The 20084-nt window shown below is 35.6% G+C and overlaps 1 protein-coding gene across 1 annotated transcript in view; it reads left to right on the top strand.

The window, feature by feature from the left end:
• The window catches only part of ROBO2 (roundabout, axon guidance receptor, homolog 2 (Drosophila)), an 843022-nt gene extending 823492 nt beyond the window's left edge, over nucleotides 1-19530 (top strand). The window contains exons 24-26 of the mRNA XM_006889811.1: nucleotides 4389-4562; nucleotides 15650-15838; nucleotides 18072-19530. Of these exons, the coding sequence (XP_006889873.1) occupies nucleotides 4389-4562; nucleotides 15650-15838; nucleotides 18072-18073 (365 nt within the window). The 3' untranslated portion in view covers nucleotides 18074-19530. The remainder of the gene's footprint in view (nucleotides 1-4388; nucleotides 4563-15649; nucleotides 15839-18071) is intronic.
• The last annotated feature ends 554 nt before the right edge of the window (nucleotides 19531-20084 follow it).

Raw genomic sequence — 20084 nt, 5'->3', positions numbered from 1 at the left:
TCTGGAAGGGTAGGTCAGGGCTAATATATTGAAGGATTTCAAGAATGTGGACCTGGCATTGAGAAACTAGGTGAGCAAAATGACAGCAGAGGAACAACATTTTATGATAAGTGTTTCAGAAAGATTGCTTAGATTATAGTAACAAAGGAAATATTTATGTGAGGCGTTTAGGAGTGGAATTGGAGATGAACAAGGTTTGAGATAGCTAATGAGAATTTATTTGCTGATATTTAGCAGACCATTGGAAATGCAGAAAACAGCCCATGGGAGTGATTGGGATTGAATTTTCTAATTTTTAAACATGGTTCTCATTTCTTGGCTTTCATATTCTTTTGTGAACACTTAATGTGTCACTTTGATTTTTTTCCCCTTATCTACTGTAGTGTTATATTGCAAAGCCTATTGCATCATTCCTCCTTTCATTTTGGGCTGTTGGTCCTTGACTTGAGATTATTAACTCAGAAATAGTTCTCTCACAGGAGGCTCGGTTGCTGGTGTTATCTTGACTGCTTTGCAGTGGTCTGTGTCAAGGGAATTTGTTTGGAAAGTGAAAAGTGTATCTCTGTGCTTTTGGCAAATAGAATCAAAATTCTATCTTTCTCTGCTACACTTAACACCCTTTTAACTTCTCAGATCCTTCTAACCCCTTCGGTTTCTGTTTTCTCTGTCTTTAAAGTGCATGAACCCATATTATTGTATCTTAGAACCTTGAGTAAAATTACAAATACTGTATCACAGTAACACTCTATACTCTACCATTATCCCTCAATATTGAGAAAAAGAAATTATCTGCAGTACTTGAGTTTAAGCTCTTTCATGGGAATATTTGTTTCTTTAAAATGATTGAAATAAATTCTTTAAAAACCTTAAATCTTTTTTGAAAATACTTTTCACTTCTTTTTTAAAAATGGTTGAAGTGCCCCCTTGTTAGCTTATGATGTCTTGATTTAATGGTATTTATTTAAATAAATATTATAATACTCTATGAATAGGTTCAATATCTGAGTTATCTAAGAAAAAATATGTAATTGTCAACGAATTGCTACAAGTTTAAAACTTATTTATCATATTGTCACATTTTACAGCTTTTTACATGTAAAATTCTTTTTCTCTACTCACAATTGGTTTTTGCTGAAAATTCCATATTAATATTATAATATCTTATGATACCTAATGTTGTTGTTGTTGTTGATTGCCTTCAAGTCAAGCATAACTCATAGCGAACCTATGAACAAAAGGCCTGAAGACCCTCTACAACTATCGACATTTATCTAAGTTCATAGAGTTTACAGAGCCATGTTATAGAGTAATATTAAAGAGAAAAGTTGCATTCTTATAATAATAAAAAGCTAAAAAGTGTATTGACCTTTGAAATGAGATCTTTTAAGAGATAAAAGTTTTTCTTATATTCTGTCATTTGTTTTATATTGTTTCTGCATTGTTTTTATTTATAACTTTTCATTGTTGCTTTATTATTCATTGTACTTTTGTTTTTTATTAAAGTCTTGAATTACTTCTAGGACTTGTCCACTGTACGAATGCAGGTTTCATAAAAGATGAATTAAATTCAAAATATAATTGCACTACTTATTTAACTTAGCCTTTGATAAATTTTCTTTAAATAAATTTATGGTTTAATTCAGGAAAAGAGTTTTTCTCCCTTAATTATAGAAACCTAAAATGCACACAACAGTAGTTATTTGGTTTGGTTGGTTGTTTTTAAAACAGTTATCATATAGTGATTTTTAAGTTTAAGCCATGTAGAAGATGTTTTATTTAGGCACTACAAATAGACCTGATTTTAAATATGCTTCAGTCTTCTGGACTAAGAATGTTCAAAGTTTGGATAGTACATGCATGTGACTAAGGAAGTCATGGTATACAGATCTACCTCAAGGGGAAAAAAAACCCAACAAGACATTGAGGTCACCCCTTGCTCAGAAGTTTATTATGTGCAAGCAGATAAGGCATCCAATATATACAACTCACTAGACAACTACATTTGTTTCTAGGTTCAATGGTAAATGGATGGGGCTCTGCATCTGACGAGGATCGTAACTTTTCTAGTCATAGATCTAGTGTAGGTAGCTCCTCAGATGGCTCCATCTTTGCCAGCGGCAGTTTTGCACAAGCACTGGTGGCAGCAGCAGATAAAGCTGGTTTTAGGCTGGATGGAACCAGCCTTACGAGAACAGGTTGGTAGACTCCAAGTCAACACTTTTTGCATGAGAGTATCTTGTCCTTTGGACACTGAGCTGTTTTCCTCCTGATCTTTCTCCTCAGTGAGTCTGACTGTAGAGCTTTCTCTAACATGCATGAACACAAATCAGATGTCCAGTTACAAGCATTCTCTTGTTATGCTAGTTCTACAGAGCCAAGAAAAAGCTTCTCTTAGCACCTTTTATTTCTCTTCCCAGTTTCACTTCATGGCTCTGCTGATTAACTGGAATATACCTCCTTTTTACATTAGAGCCAAGCAGTAACCAAATTTGCCATTAAATTTTCAATAACTCATGCTTTGCAAATCCCTCGCAAAATCAATAATGTGCCCAATGATTAATATTATTCAGCTTTTATCTCCATTACTTTCTTTACTCCATCTCTTTCTACAATTGCACTTTCTGGGAAGGCTCTCTCAGCATGGGGTGAATGGGTCTAAGGCTGTCAGTCTAACATTCCGAAAGCCTGATGGTTTTATTAAGTGTTTGACTCTTAAGATTTTAATCCAGTAATTTATTATTTGTTTGAAAGGATGCTAATTAAAAATACACCCACTGCATTGTAAGATGAACAAAATGATGACTACATACGTATTTTGCTTTGGGGGAATCCAATTTTGATTTCTAGATGTAAGAATAATATAAAAGACCAACCTTTTTATATTTTTTGCTTATCTTCTCATTTCATAAGCAAAGAATGTACAATTCACTTTGTCATTCCTTATTTACAGAAACAAAATACTGTTAGTCTGATGCATACTGTTACACAAGTATGTTTACTTATATGCACGTGGTAGACAGTGCTTACGTGTGAATTAAGCTGAACTACCTGAAGAAACAAACAAGTGAAACATTACAGAGATTTTCTTAAAAGTAGTAATAGTATTCAAATTAAAGTGAAAAAATAAAGAAAAATTACTGTGACCCTTCTCTAAACCCACAGGTGGTGTAGGGAAAAAATAAAACATCTTGAAAATTCCCTTTGGATTATACCACCAATATTTTTTTGGTGCATGCATAAAGAATCACCAAAGGAAATAAAAAAGATTTTCCAAGCATGGCAGAGGTTTATTTTTTATTTAGCATCCAAGCTAAAATATGTTGTAATATAATGTTTATTTGAATTTTCTTGCTTTATAAGCCATAAGTCAGAAACTTTATGTTGCCTGAGTGCTTTTTGTTGCATAGCTATAAGCAAAGCAATGAGAAAGTGCAAGGAAACTAATAAATTAGAAGGCATAAGTGCATTTCTTGCATGTATGCTATTAGCTAATAATACATAATAATTTTGTATGAAGTAAATACAATCACAAGAGAATAAGTACATATTCATAAACCAGGCCTCTCTTTCTATAACCTACACACTATCAGAATAATAAGTTGCTGAAATTTATTACTTAACCTTTTTTTCAGAATAAATTTCCTGGCATCTGTACACTAAACTGAAAGAAAAGGACATAGCACACTGCACTTTTCAATGACAACTTGGAATCTGCTCAGATACAATAATACTTTCTAGAAAATAACAATTGCACTTTGAATATGCAAAGTGATTTTTTTACTTATGTATTCTCTACACTGATGTTACTGGGCTGCTATTTAAAAAGGTAGACTCTATTGTGAGAGGGTAGATGGAATGGTCAACTTAATGTATGTACCTGAGCAGACTGACTCTTCATGTAGACTTACAAATGTAATCATCACAGAGCATTTTTTTTGTTTTGTGCTCAGAGATTTAAAAAGATGTTAAGATTCCAAAGGTAAAAATCTGGTTAAACAAATAATACAGTACCTAATTCATCTCAAAATTAATTTTTTTTCATTTTAAGACAAGAGCTGCATTAATTTGCATACTGTCTATGGATAGATCACTAAACTAAACAAGGTAAAATAAAAATATATTTTAACATATCAAGGTAGATTCTTTGGTAGAATTCCTCTTTTGTTCCTTTGATTATTTGATGGGGATATTATTTATTAAAAATAAGAAAAAATTAATGCAGCAAGGCATTTTTTTCCCAAAAAGATGAACCAATGTTTGGTATCTGATTGAGCACTTATCCAGGCAGTTAGACAAGTCAGTCTTAAGAGTAGAAGTGAAAGATAGTATTTTCTAATAATGTTCTCTATTTCCTCCCATTCCCTGTTTGTTTGCTTGTTTGTTTTCAGGCAAAGCCTTTACCTCCTCTCAAAGACCTCGACCAACCAGCCCATTTTCTACTGATAGTAACACCAGTGCCGCTCTGAGTCAAAGTCAGAGGCCTAGGCCCACAAAAAAACACAAGGGAGGACGAATGGACCAACAGCCAGCATTGCCTCATCGAAGGGAAGGAGCACCAGATGGTAAGTTTCAGGGAAGTTGTCTGTGTAACCATGTAACTTAAATTAGTGCAGCTATGTTAGGTTAGGCAGAGCCTCATTATAAGACAAAGCAAAAATCCTGGCAATATAATCTTGTTTAAAAAAAACACCCTCTTGTTTGGCACTCTGAAATTATCTCTGTTACCAAGCTTCAAGAAATAACTTTCCATCCTAAGATAAGAAAAGAAAACATAAGCAGCATATGCCTTTGTCATCTTGTTGGAACATTTATGATATTAAATTAAGATATTAATTTTAGATAATCTTAGACAGCATTTCACTTTTACAAAAGAACTTGAAAAAGATTTAGTAATTTAGAAATGTTTTAGTTTCATGAATTTCAAAGCTAAAAGGATACTGCTGTATATGATCTATTTGGGATGTCAACTAAGTTATTCTGTAAAATCCAATAAACATTTTGGCTTTGTAAACAATAAGTTCACATTCAAAATTGCTTCATCCTGCCACTGTGCCCCTATAGACAACTGCTGTGTAAAGGCCGTCAAGCTGACCATGAGTCATAGCGACCCTATGAACAATGAATGGCTCTGAACTTGCCCTATCAGTGCCATCCTCACCATCTCCTACATAGTTGAACTCATTGTTACAGTCACTGTGTCAAACCATTTCGTTGATGGTCATCCTCTCTTTGGCTTATCATCCACCTTTTAAATATGATATCATTCTTCAAGGACTTGCCCCGCCTTCCAAAATGTCCACTTAAAAGCCATAGGTTGTCAGTCTACTCTAGTTCCTTATTTATTGTCGTATCAATCACTAAAATATTTGTTTAAACACCACTAGTTTTAAGGAACACAATATTATTGCAATAGAATGTTATTCAATATTAAGTGTGTGAACCTTATTCAATTGAGTCTATTTCCATAAAATCAGTTTTATTTTTGGGGGAGCTCTGGTGGCCTAGTGGCAAGGAGCTGCAACTACAATCCCAGAGGCGCACGGTTTGAATCCACCAGATGCTCTGCTGGGGAAGGAGGGGCAATCTCCTCCTGTACCAGTCAGATCTGATTTGATGGTACATGCACACAAAAGTAAAATTTAAAAAAATCAGTTTTGTTTTTCAACTGTTAAAATATGAGCAAAAATATATATCCTGTAATTTTATTCTAAGGACTATGTAAAATAACATATTTAAAATACAACCAGTAGAACTGACACAGTGACTACAGTAATGGGCTCAAGTGGATCAGAAATAATAAGGATGGCGTAGGATAGGACAGGGTTCTGATCTGTTCATGGGAGTGCTATGAATCATACTTGACTCAATGGCACCCAACAACAACAGCATTATAATGTCAGACCCCAAGGTAGTTTTCTTCCCTCTTCTCAGAACTACAAGCATATACATTTTATTCTGAAATAGTCCTACTCCAGTATAGGCAGGGTAAACCTAGAAAATATGCACATTGCCGAGGGAATTCTTAAAAGGCACCCTGGAGATTCCAGTTTAATTGTTTGGGTAACAAACCTGTTACAGACATTTTTCAAAGCTCCACAAGTAAATCTAATTGCAACAATGTGAAACTGTGGCCTACCTCTGATGACTCCTATCAATCTGAAGTATATCAATACAGGTCAGAATGAGACTGAGTTAGAAAATAAGAAAATCTATTCTTTATTGACTTTATTGGTCTTTTGAGTCTCTCACAGCAATCTCTCTCTTACTAAGAAGACATAAAAAATTAAACACAGCCAGTTCTTATATTTCTTACCTTTACTAATCTTCCTTATTTTCATCAAAAAGTGTTCCAATGCAAAATTTGTGGAAGATGCAGATTTTTGATGCACAAGAACCAGATGCTCTGTGGGGAGCAAAAATGCTCACAACTACCTTTCTGCCCGAAGGGTTCTGAAAATTACTTGAGCAATTAAGCAATTAGGACTGTTGATTTTAGCTTCTCTAAAGAAAATGACTTCTTACAAGAATGTGCGCCTTATAAATCGAAACATTAATAATTTTATACCATCTCCAAGTTCTGAATGTTTTAGAAAGAGGAGGGAAAAATACCTAGTGAGTTGTTTGAAGACTCTTGATTATATGGAAGATATAAAATGAAAAACCAATTAAGTGGAAAGTTCACATTTTTCTTCTAAGCTTATTTCTTTTTAAGTTGTTTTCAAAAGATCTATGTAGTACTATTATAGTTTAAAAATTTGCCAGTATTCCAGAAGAGAGCTATGGAATATGTTTTAGTAGTAAATATGTTCTAGATATAAGGATAGTGCAGAGAAAATTTTAGCTCTTATTTCTTCCTAAGTGTCTCATCCAAGGAAATTTTAGATATGGCACAAGAACATTTACTTTGGATAACATTCTCCAGATTACCATTCTAAGTTTTACTCTATAGTAGTAAGTGTACATGTCATAGCATTTGTTGTTGTTTTGTGCCATCAAGTCTGCTACAACTCAGTGACACTATGCACAATAGCTCTGAACTCTGCCCTATCCTGAGTCAATCTGTCTCTACCACAACTACCCTCATTACCCCAGTTATTGGGTCAATCTATCTCATCCTGCACTGTCCTTCTTCCCTTTCTAGCATGATATCCTTCTCCAAAGACAGATCCCTCCTGGCTACATGCCGAAAGTATGTGAGACAGAGTTTCAAAATACTTGGTCTCCAAGGAGCAGCATGATTTCACCCTCTCCAAGACAGATCTGTTAGTTATCTTGGAAGACTATAGTATGTTCAATGCTCTCCTCCAGTACCACAACTCAAAGGCATTAATTCTTCTGCTGTCTTTCACTCTTGGTCATTGTCCAGCTCTCTGATTTATAACAAGTAATTACAAAGACCGTGGCCTGGATCAGGGTCACCTTTGTCTCTAGACTGACATCACTGCTCGTCATCACTCTGGAGAGGTCCCTGACAGCAGATTTTCCTAATGGAATTAATTAATCTTTTATATCCTTATTGCTGGTGTTGTTTGTGGGACTGAGCAACCTGAAATTGTTAACAATCTCAATCTTTTCATCGTCTATCATGATGCTGCCAGTTGGTTCAGTGCTAAAAATCTTTGTTGTCCTGATATTGAGCTTTAATCTGTATTGCAAACTATAGTCCTTGATACTCTGCAGCAAATGGCTCAGGAGATCTTCTGTTTCTGCTAACAATGTTGTGTTATAACACAGGTTGTTGATGAGTCTTTCTCCAATCCTGATGCCATATTCTTCCTCATAAAGTCCAGCCTCTTGAATAATCCATACTCCTTTTCTGATTTTGAACCATATAGTATTTCCTTGCTCTGTTCTGATGACTGCTTCCTGGTCCAAGTATAGGTTTCACATCAGGACAATCAGGTATCTGCAATTCCCATTCTTCTCAAGGCTAGCCACAATATGTTGTGATCTACACAGTCAAATGCCTTTGCATAGTCAATGAAACACAAACATACCTGTGGTATGCTCAGATTTTGGCCAAGATCCATCTGACATTGACAGTGTTGTCCCTAGGGCCATGACCTCTTCTAAACCCAACTCCAGTCACGTTTAGATAATCTTTAGCTATATTTTGCTTGCATGTGATATTGGTTATCTTATTCTCTATCATTCGATGTCAAGCCACACTCTGTTGGCTCACTTTTTTTTTGGAATGGGAATCAATATGGACCTTCTCCATTCAGTTGGCCAGGTGGTTGTCTTCCAGATTTCTTGGCACTTCTTGGTGATTATTTCTAGGGCTGAATCTGTCTGTTGATATATGTCTATTGGTATTCCATCAAATCCTTGGGACTTCCTTATTGCCAGTTCCTTCAGAGCAACTTGAACTTCCTCCCTATAACCAAAGCCTCTTGAACACAAGTTGTTTCATGAAATATTTCTGTGTCAGCCGTTCTTTTTGGTACAGTGATTCTGTGTACTTCTTCTTGTTTTTTTTATGATTCCTGGATCACTCAATATTCTGCCCATAGCATCTTAAGTATTACAACTGGAGGCTTGAATTTGTTCATTTCCTTCCGCTTAAGAAATGCCTATGGAGTTCTGACTCCAGCTCTTTGAACATTTCATTATGATACTTTATCTTCTCAATCTGTCCTTTGAAATCTTCTGTTCAGCTCTTAAAGTTCTTGATTTCTTCCGTTTGCTTTGTCTTAGCACTCTAAAGCAGTAGTCAGAGTGTCTTCCAACATCCATCTCAGTTTTTCTAAGGCAGTATTCAGAGTGTTTTCCAACATCCATCTCAGTTTTTTCTTTCTCCTTTGTCTTTATAATGACCTTTTGCATTCTTCATGGATGATGTTCTTTAATTCCTTCCACAGCTCATCTGACCTTTGCTTATTAGTGTCCAAGGCCTCAAATCTGTTCCTGAGGTTATTTTTTTTTATTCAGGTGGGATAGACTGCTCAAATTTTTGTTCTTGTAGATTTGATTTCATTTACTTTAGCTTTAGTTTGAACTTGCATGTAAGAAGTTGGTGGTCTGTTCCACAATCCACACCTGGCCTAGTTTTCACAGCTGATATTGAGCTTCTCCAGCATAGCCTTTATATGATACAAATTCAGGCCTCAGAAATAATTTTGTAAAATTTTAGCATATGTGTCATTTTTTCTTTTGAGAAGGTTGCTGTTCAGTTGCACATAGGCATAGATATTTTACTTTATAATTGTTGAATTATAGATTTTAAAGTAATATCTTAAAAGCATATGAGAGTGATTATCACTAGATGCTATGCTAAAAAAAAAGAATCTGTGTGCCTTAGCACACAAAGAGTTTATTTCTCATTGAAATAATGTCCAATAAAGGTCAAATGACTCCTTTTTAAGCAGTAACAAAAGCATATAAGCTTTCTAAATATTGACACCATCATTTTGATGATGAGATCTTTATCTTGAGTGAGGAGAAAAGAGCACAGGTGATCACTTGAACCTTTTTTTGAATAGGACACAAGTGATACACATCACTCTGCTGATATTTTGTTGGCAAGGACTCAGTCACATGGCACAAAACAAACTTCTGGAATGGGAAATAATCTTCTCTTGTGTCCATTGAGAAGAAATGAATTTGTTAAAAACAAAAACAAAACCAGAAACCCTTCTGGAAAGTCTCTCTTCAACAGGAAATCCAAATCTACTCTGCTTACATCAGACACTGAAGAGTAACCCTTGCAGATGATACACTGACCACACTACACATGGAAGGCCAATGGATCATTTTCTTCCATTAATATTTCTACCTTATTTCATCTCCTCCCAGCATGCCTCCTCATTCTCATTCCTATTGTCCTATTTAGAATATTTCTCTTTCACAAATCAGCCACATACTGGCTATTGATCATTAGGCAAAATTAATATATTTACTCAAATATTTGTTAAGCCCCTAACTCTGATAGGCAGTTAGAACCAAATAGACAAATTTCTCTGCCCTCATGGAGTTCATATTTCAATCTGTAAAGATAAATAAGATCAACTTAAAAACATAGGTGAAAATATACATATTCAAGAGATCTAGCTAAAAAATAAAGTGGGGAAAATATTGACCAGTACATTCTGGAAGAAGTACTTTCCTTTTTAAGTAGCATGTTCAGGGAGAGTCTTCCTTACACTGGAGGTAACATTAGAGAATAAACTCTAAGTAAATAAGCAACAGAGCATCACTGCCATCTGAGGAAAGGTCATTCCAGGAAGTTCAGGGCTAGTTGATGAAAGAAAAAAGAAGCAATAGAAACAGACGAATTAAAAATGTAAGCACTAGACTGTGGAGTGATAGAGGCCATCAAAGACCAGTGTTTGTAGAATCTTTAAGATACTCTAATGACATTGGCTCATTGATGGCATATTTTTGTATGTATATGTGTTTAAGGTAGAGGAGCCGTAAGCTCATGCTACCCACCAAGGGCTGGGCTAGGGGAGAAGCACTCTCACTCTTCTGCCGAGTTATACTGAATATGGGCTAGGATGGAAATAGGGAGACCAATTAGGAGGTTGCAGAAGTCTCCAGGGAATGAATATTATTAATTTCTAATAAAATAAAATCAATGGAAGAGATAAGAAATGTTAGATTTGGAGTTTAGTTGGAGCAAGAATTTGTTGATGTAGACTGTGGAGCTAGCAAGTCAATGACTACTCAATATTTTTAGCCAGCCAACTTATGCAATTGGACAGCTACTGCCTGGGCAGATTTTGGAGAACAAGTTCCAGAACTTAATATTGAAACGTAAAACTTGAGATATTTTCTAGGTCTCTAAGTGTAATTGTCTAATGTAGGTTTTATTATGAAAATCTGGAGATCATAGAAGACAAGCTCTAGGGTAGAAATATTTAATCTCTTTGTGCCTCATTTTGGTTGCATAAAAAAATTAGGACATTAAAGCATCACCTCAATGGACTGTATGCCTTACAGTAGTAAATCCTCAATAGGCCAGTAAGAGACTCCTTAGTGCATTGATCTAGTTAAAATGAATCAACATAGAAATGAATAATGAATTTAATTTCATAGATTTGATTACATACTTTTTTCCACAACCATTTTTAATCCTCTCCTTTTTTTCTAATTCATTTATTTGATTGTACATATAATGGGTTTTTTTAGAGAAACAGAGCCCCATAGATAATACTTTATTATGTGGCCATATAATTTCAGTTTAAATTAAATGGTAATCAGAATTTTAGCTAGCATAAGCAGATACTTTTGTCATTTTAAAAATTATACTACTCTGATGGAGAATAAAAATCAATGACATTTTATTTTGAAGATCAGTACAATAATTTTCCCCCACTGCTCTTTAAGTTCAGTGGCTGAAATATTCAATAGATAATTAAATTACAGTTATAATTACATATATCTAAGAAAACAGTATTGAATGAAAATATCAAATTGAAAACATCAAACTCCTTGGTGGATTATTTAGCACCAGACACCTCAAAATAGAATGTGCTCTTCATTTGGGGGGAGGGCAAAGCTTCCCAAAAAACTCTAACTACAGCTTTTCCCCTCACATAGACCTAATTCTCTTGAATAGTTAGGAAAATATATGTAAATATATAGAATACTATTTCATGTAGAAACTCCCAGAGCAGATACTTACTCAGAAAACAAATCATTTTCAGTTCAGTGAAGGACAGATCTCTTTGCTAATAAATTAAAGTATGAAGCCAAGAAAGTTTTTAAAAGAAATCATGTCCTTACTCTTCCTTAAAGAAACTAACTTTTATACATAAGAACTTTATACCTTTCACTTTAAAATTTTACTGACAGATATTATTAGAAACAAAAATAACACTTTTTTAAAAAGTCATGAAAACTTGATTAAATACAGTGTTACAGTTGTTGTGCTATTAAGTTGACTTCAACCCATAGAAACCCCATGTGATTGAGTAAAGTTGTCCCACAGTTTTCTCCCCACTACCCTCAGCCTTCGATTAATTCTGACTCAAGAAAACCCAGTGAGACAGATTGGAACTTCCTCAGGGGGTTCCATAGCTGTAAATCTTTACAGAAGCAGATTGCCGCCTCATCTATCTTCTGTGGATGATTTTGAACCACTTGACCTTCTGGTTAGCAATCAAATGCCTTAGCCACAGAGAATCCAGAGATTTTTAGGATTTCCTTGGCTGAAATTTAAACAAAACAAAACAAAAACAACAACAGAGCACAAGATCCTCCTCCCTCAAAGACACTGGGTGAATTCAGGCACCCACTTTCTTCTACTAACAGCTGAATGCTTAATCACTGCACTGTTAGGACTCCTTGTACACAATATCCACTATTAATAAAATAAATATAACATTATATATAATATCTCATGTTTATAATCAAATAATGAGACTTCCCATTCTTTGAGGCTGACATAGTCCACAAGGAGCGTTTCTAATCCAAAGGCCATATCTTTCAAGTGATTCAAATCTACCAGTGGCTCTTCAGTAGAGTGATGTGTTTTGTAGCCTCAGAAATTCAGTGGGCACTCAGCTATGAGTCAGTTTCTACTTGACAACAATGAGAGAGAGAGAACAAGTGAGCATGCAAGAAATAGAACATTAAAAATTATCTAAGAATTTTAGAATATTTTAAAATAAACAAAATAGTTTTCAACATTATCAACTTTAGAAATACTGTAATGCTTAACAAGAAACAAGTAGTAACAAGAAGCTAAGCTGAAATCCCAGAGCATGCAGTTTGACTCCCCCAGCTGCTCTACGGGAGGGTGGGCAAACTTCTCTCATGCAATTCACTGCCTCTGAGCACCCACTAGAGGGTCATCTATGGGTAAGGTCTGACTCAAAGGCACACAGCAACAACAACATAGTACTTAAAAGTGAATTCAGGGCATCTGACTTCACAATTGAAGACATTTAAAATATAAAGGCATCATGAGCTGAAGAGCTGATAAAAAGAAAATGAATGTATAACAGACTACGGAAGTTTTCATTTTTGTAGATATGATATTAAAGAGTCTTTTTGAAAAATTATCTGCCTCTCTGCATCGCACATTTCCATGATGCATTGTCTCGTCTAGCACCATGAAGCCAATTCAATCTGTGCTCTGAAAATTGGTTATTACTTATTAAAATTAGTACACTGTAAGATTATAATATATTAGTTGTAACTCATTAGCTAACTCATGAAACGAATAGCGAGAATTGGTTGTCAGGCAGAATGTTAATTGCATTTAATAAATGTTAGCTTAACCCTTTGACTGTTGCTAAATGTGCTACATACATGGGGAAAGGCGGTCAGATGCTGCATATGATACAGCGTATAGTTCTTAATTTCCCGAGGGCAACATTGTCTATGGAGATTGGCAAGTGGGCTTTTGTTCTTTTATTAGCACAGCTGCTAGAATTTCTAGTAATTTTATTTTATGAAGTGGTATTTTTAGTTTGGTGGGTGGGATTGGGCAATTGATTAAATATTGAAAATATGTAAGTTGCTCTCACACCTTAAGCGTTTAACTCCTGTGTGCCTTGAAAACACCAAATCTGCACATGAAAGGGTTGGATAGAGTAAGCTGATTTTATTTTAGTTATTGTGATAAAAAGAGATCAGTGTGTGCTTTTTAGGAAAATATGACTGAGTTTTACTCTCCCCATTTTCCTTTGTGTGGGTGATCTTGTCTGAGGGCAAGGGGTATTATTCTTCAGTGGGAAATAAAACCTGTCTTTTTCATGAAATTTTTAGTACATTCTAAACATTATTCAAAATTTTTAGATCTTCCACCACCACCAGATCCCCCACCAGGTCAGGGTATAAGGCAGCAAATAGGCCCAAGTCAGCAAGCTGGTAACGTGGAAAGCTCAACAGAGAGAAAAGGGAGCTCTCTGGAGAGACAGCAAGCACCCAACTTAGAAGACACGAAGAGCTCACTGGATTGTCCAGCTAGAACCTCCTTAGAGTGGCAGCGACAAACCCAGGAATGGATAAACTCCACAGAACGCCAAGAAGATATACGGAAAACCCCACACAAACAAGGTGTCGGACCAGGTGTGTTCTGCCCAGCCCCAAGAAAGTATGGACTTTTATCTGTTTTCCTTCCCCTACTAGGTATTTTAGAAATGGCAGCTTGTTAAGGAGGCTAGGATGACTGAGGTGGGGTTCCTCAGGAAAGTTCACTAGCCTGTTCCCCAAGGCTACACCCACTGGTGCTTGTTCCTGAAGTTAACCTCCTCAGATGGTTTTTGAGCCCAAGAGACCTAAGATATTCAGCTTTAGTGCTCAAGAGGCAATTTAAATTTTCTCTCCCTTTTAATATGTCTGTTGGGTAATTTTAAGAGCACTAAATTTCATCCTGGGTTTGGTTTAAACTCTGTTTTCAACTGGTTTGTTCATTTTAACTAAAGTACCAAATCACTGGAAAGAACTCACTGCATCTTACTAAGTTAATGCATTGCAATGACAAAGTGGTACATTAACATTAACTCATTCACAGAGTATTCTTGTTTCAAAAAGTAACCAAAAACTGGACCTACACTTCTCCAGCTGATTAGTTCCTTGTTAGTACTTCAAGGAAAAATGTTCAAACTGCCCAGAAATGTCATAAAAAGAAATTTTATATGCTTTATTGCTGCCTTTCTTATTGGGGGAGGGTGTGAATAATAAGCCTATTAGAAATGGAGTTTTTTGGTACATTCCTTCACATGTCATTATTCCTTACTCATACTTTTGTTTGTAATAATAAGTCAGATAATATGAATTTATTCTTTGGACTCAACCTTCTTGATATATACTCTGCCCATACATTTCAAGAATTAGATTTTGTCAAAATTTATTGTACAGAATTTTAGAAAATGTGGTTTTTGCAAGGATAAAAGTGTGACAATTTCAATGCCTAGGGTTAATTAAACATTTAAGAACTCTTTCCCATATTAACAGAATAATCCAAGCTATGAGAGAAGGGTGTTTATTGTTATATAAGGAGTTAAATAGTAAATTCATCAGCATTTTTTAACTCATCTAATTACAAAAAATATAATCCTGTTCCTAGACAGAAAGGAAAGAAACAGCCTGAGGAACAGAGAGAAAGAAAACAAATTTAAATGAGGATATTGTTAAATGATATACTTCAGAAGTCTTTTGTAGAGAGAAGATTCATTAAATGTTTCCCTTTCTTTTCTTTTAAGGGAATATACAGTCTTTTCAACATTTTCTGTCCCAAGAAACAATAGAAATTGAAGACATTTATTTAGTTTACTGTAGTCTTTTATTTAAAGCTATAAACTATTGCCATAATTTAAGTTAAGGTAAAAACCAATTTTCTCCATTTATAAAGAGACAATTAAATTTGAACCTCATGGAACTCTAGAAATTATTCTGAAATATTATTTTGTAAAACAAACTATGCTTTATTGTATGAAGTTCTCTTTTAAGTGAATTCAGATCTTGTAAATGATACGTAACACTGCATTTACTTACCCCATTTAATCCTACTTTACTTCCTGTTGTAGGTTCTCTTGCTTACCCATGCAAATTCCTTTAATACTTATTTGAGTCCAAACAAGCCTCAGTCATGCATGTAATTTTGAAATGGTCTGTTCTGAGATGGATCTTTAAGAATTAAGTCAGTACTTTACCTGACATTTCTGTTCAATTCAAGCCTTTTGTGTTTCTTTTTCAGAGGAGACCTTGGTGCCCTACAGCAAGCCCAGTTTCCCATCACCTGGCGGCCACAGCTCATCAGGAACAGCTTCCTCAAAAGGATCCACAGGACCCAGGAAAGCTGAGGTATTGAGGGGAGGCCACCAGCGCAATGCCAGCGACCTTCTTGACATAGGATATATGGGCTCAAATAGTCAAAATGAATTATGTAAGTGCCTTAGGACATTTTCAAAAGCTATCCTGATCTTAAAGGATAAAGGGCTAATTGTAATGCTGTAATAAATAAATAAATTAGGGAGCCCTGGTGGCAGAATCTTTTACATGTTGGACTGCTAACCAAAAGGTCAATGGTTCAAAGAAAAATGAGGCAGTTTGTGCTATTAAGAATTTAGAGCCTCAGAAACCCAGTGGAGGGTTCTCCACCATGAGTGGAAATCAATTCACAGTGGATATAAATAAACTCAATTCAGAATAAAAATCTCTTTCACTATACTGAGGAAAAAAATTTCAATTTTTGGGTGGATTTGATCATAACTTAGACCATTGTTTTTTACAACAATGACTGTACACATATTTCTGATATTTCAAGTTTAAACTATACTATAAAAATAGTTATACTTTAGACAACTAGACTTAATACTTTTAAGATTTAGATTAACTAAGATCCATTTACAGGCCATGGTCTTTGCGATCACTTGTTATATGCATCACAGAGTTGGACAATGACTAGGGAGGATAGAAGGCGAATTGATACCTTTGAGCTTTGGTGCTGGAGAAGAGTATTAAGGGTACCATGGACTGCTAGGAAAACAAACAGAGTCATCCTGGAAAGGGTTAAACAGGGTGGCTCCTTGGAGGCAAGGATTCTGGGGCTTTGTCTAACATACTTTGGACGTGTTATAAGGAGGGACCAGTCCTTGGTAGGGTGGAGGGACAGCACAGGAGGGGAAGGCCCTCTATAAGGTGGATTGATTCAGTGACTGGAGTAATTGGCATGGGTGTATCAGAGACGGTGCGATTGGCACAGGACAGAGCAGAGTTTAGGGCTGTTGTACATAGGGTCGCTAGGAGTCACAATCAACTCGACGGCACATAACAACAACAACATGATCCATTTTGTTATTTTCTTTGCCCTTTTAACTAAATGTGTTGAAGAAAGGCCCTTCTGACATTTTAGTTGTTGTTGATGAGTGCCATCGAGTTGCCTTCAACTCTGTACAACTCTGAACCCAACCCTGTCCTAAACTACTGCCTCCAATATACCTACCCCCATTACCCCAGTCACTTTGTCAATCTATCTTATCTGGAGTCTTCCTCTCCTGTGCTGTCCTCCCCCCCACACACACACACACACTCTTCCAAGCATGATGTCCATCCTCAGGGACTGGTCTCACCTGGCCACATGCCAAAAGTATGTGAGACAGAGCTTCAGATTCTTGCATTTCTTCACCTGAAATTTGGCATTATTATTACTATGTTCCCTCTGGTCCATAGGGAGTTGTGCTAATAACCAAAGGTCAGACACATTAGCTCCTAGGAGAATTCTAGGCATTTTCCTTGTGTTAAGACTTACAGTCTTAGAAACCCTGTGAATCAGTATTAACTTATAATAGTACTGAGTTGCTATGTTCACACTACAGATTAGGTTTGGGGTACCTCATGAGATAAAAAGAAGTAAAGGTACTTTACAGCTATTTGTTGATTTGAGTCATTATTGTTAACTTAGGGAGCTCTGGTGGCCTGGTGGTAAGAAGTTGCATTGTAATCCCAAAGGAACATGGTTCAAATCCACTAGCTGCTCTGAGGAGAAAGATAGGCATTCTCTACCCGTGCAATTTACTGCTTCTGAAAACCCATTGAAGACTCAGCTATGAATTTGTTCTGACTCAACAACATACAACAGTGTTGCTCCTTTAAGGAGCCCTGGTGAGAATGAAGTCTAAGTATTGGGCTGCTAATGTAGTTTGAATCTACTTTCTCCTAAAAATGTGCTGCATAAGCAACTCTAGGGGACAGTTCTACTCTGTCCTATAAGGGTGATACGTAGCTAGGTGGCAATGAGATTGCTAATTAATTAGTCTTAAAATGTGTTCATAATTTTTAATTTAGTTCATGGTACTTAGAATTTCCTTTGCCCTTGTATTTTGATATAATTACAGCCTCATCAGAAGCTGTAAGGTAGCTCTACTGGGATTGTACATCTCCAGATTTTCAAGTGTGTCCTTTTCTTCCTACCTCATCTTCCATCAAGTGAAGCTTCCTTTCCCAATCCAATTCCACTAATATGTCTTCAATTTAGAAGTCACGACGCTGTCACCATTCTGGTGTCTAGCTTTGATATGGTAGCCTTGGGTTTTAGCTATGCTGGTCAAGAGGAGAGAATACACAATGGAAATGCAAACTTCCTGTTGACTGTGTTCTTCCCTTTCTTTTCTTTGTAGAGTAACTGAGAGGAGACATGCAAAGCTGCTCTGAAGGACCATCAGGTCTGAACTCATGGAAGTGATGACACTAAACAGTGCAATGAACAATTTATTTATGTACTATTAAAAGAACTGTAAATGCAATGTAAAGACACACAGCCACACATATCCCACAGATATTTTACTTGTGTTCCTCTCTTAAGTACACCACCCACCTTAACTCTTTCTTGTCAGGAGTATATAAAAAAGAAAGAAAGCAAAACTCTCCCTCATGAAGAAAAAGATTTTTCCTCTGTATATAATTTCTTTTGTGCATTGCTATGCAAGCTCACTCTTTTTAGCTCTGTTCATATTATTGTCTGTTCTTATTGGTCTGTTGTACTATATGTGAATTAATAGGCTGTGGTGCCATATATTAACTTTTAATTGTGTAACTTTTATGTTTAAATTTTGCACTGCAATTTTATTTGGTGATAAGCACAAATCTCTACTCCTCGTGACATGAAGAATAAGACTGAATGTGAAGGGAGTTTCTGTACTGTAAGCTAGGTTCGGTGATGCTGGATGTAACCAATCTCGTTAGATGGTTTTCATTTGGGGGTGTAGAAATAGAAAGATGCAAAGGAACAGTGGTGCTGGTGAAAGTCTTCTTTGAACATCAGGGACTGAGTCAATAATAAACCAGAAAGGTGGCTTTTACAGTTGAAAAAAAAGCAGGGGTCAGAAGAAGGAGGAAAATGTCTTAAGACTAAATATGCATTTAAATATACAGGTAGCAAAGATGTACTAAACTTGATTAAAAATGAAACGGGAAAGAAGACACCAACTTAACCTGTCATTGTAGTTAATCCATTTGAGAATGAAAATAAACAGAGGGAATTAAGGTGTTTCACAAAAGCTGTATTTATATTACAGGTTTTTTTTTTTAAAAAAAGAATCTTCTGAACAACCGTAATTAATCTCTCTAACTCATTAAGTCAGAATATAAAATGAATTTCCCCAAGGAAACAAACAAAATGAACTCTAGACTGTCTAGCATATAGTTAAAGAGGCAATTTATTATTAGGGCATACTCAGGCTGCTTCCAAATATAAACACTATTGCAAAATCATGTTTCATCTTCCTAATACATGTACAGTCCACACTAGGGGATGGAGCTGCATCACTTAAAACCTTGACTTTCTAAAAACAACGCAGTCTATATACATTTTTGTGTTTTGATTAAAAATGCAAAGCTTATGCCCCCAAACATACAGCCAAATTGAAAGTGCTTTAAAAAGCAGTGCTCGAGTATGTTCAGTTTTCACTAAGTAGTTTATTGGAATAAATATTTTATGGTACATTTTCAGAAATTGGCCGCGAACTAAAATATCTTTGACTCATTTTGAATGAGTAAATTGAAAAGAAAAATTCAAAAGGAAAAAAATGCATGTTTATACACTTTTTAAATAAAACCAAACCTTGTAAGTGGACATTACAAAAAGTGTCCTGCCTCATTTGTTTTTTACGACTTTTGAGAACTATGGATTCCAGAATGTCTATCATGAATGGTCAAAAGAAAGAACATGTTTTAGTTTTTGTTTACTACTGTACATGTATAGTCAATCCGTCAAAGTAGAAGAGAACCTTCATATATCAGCACAATCTTAAATTCTTTCTTTTCTTTTTTCATCTTCTGCCTATGTGTTTCATAGTCACTTTAAAAAAATCCATTGTAATGATTAGAATCACATCTAACGTGTGGGACCCCTTTGACTGACGGTTCATACTTTATTATTGGCTCATTCATCAATTGTATGTCAGGTTGTTACAGCAAAGGAACGGCATAGCCAAGTGTCTTTCCATCTTTTGTATTCCCTGCAGCTGCATTAGCACAGGCAAGCAAAAAGGAACTAATGTTCTTTATGGGCCCCAACATCTTTTTGGTGCCCTGTAGTTATTTTCTTCAATGAAAATGAAAGAATTCTGAGATCCATTTACTAAATGCTTTATCAGCTTTCTACCATCAGTGCCTGAATTTTAATGCAGTTC

Source organism: Elephantulus edwardii, unplaced genomic scaffold (assembly GCF_000299155.1).
Source record: "Elephantulus edwardii isolate Elephantulus edwardi_28Jun2011 unplaced genomic scaffold, EleEdw1.0 scaffold00081, whole genome shotgun sequence".
NCBI classification, from domain to species: Eukaryota; Metazoa; Chordata; class Mammalia; order Macroscelidea; family Macroscelididae; genus Elephantulus; species Elephantulus edwardii.
This window is presented reverse-complemented; position numbering and strand designations above follow the sequence as displayed.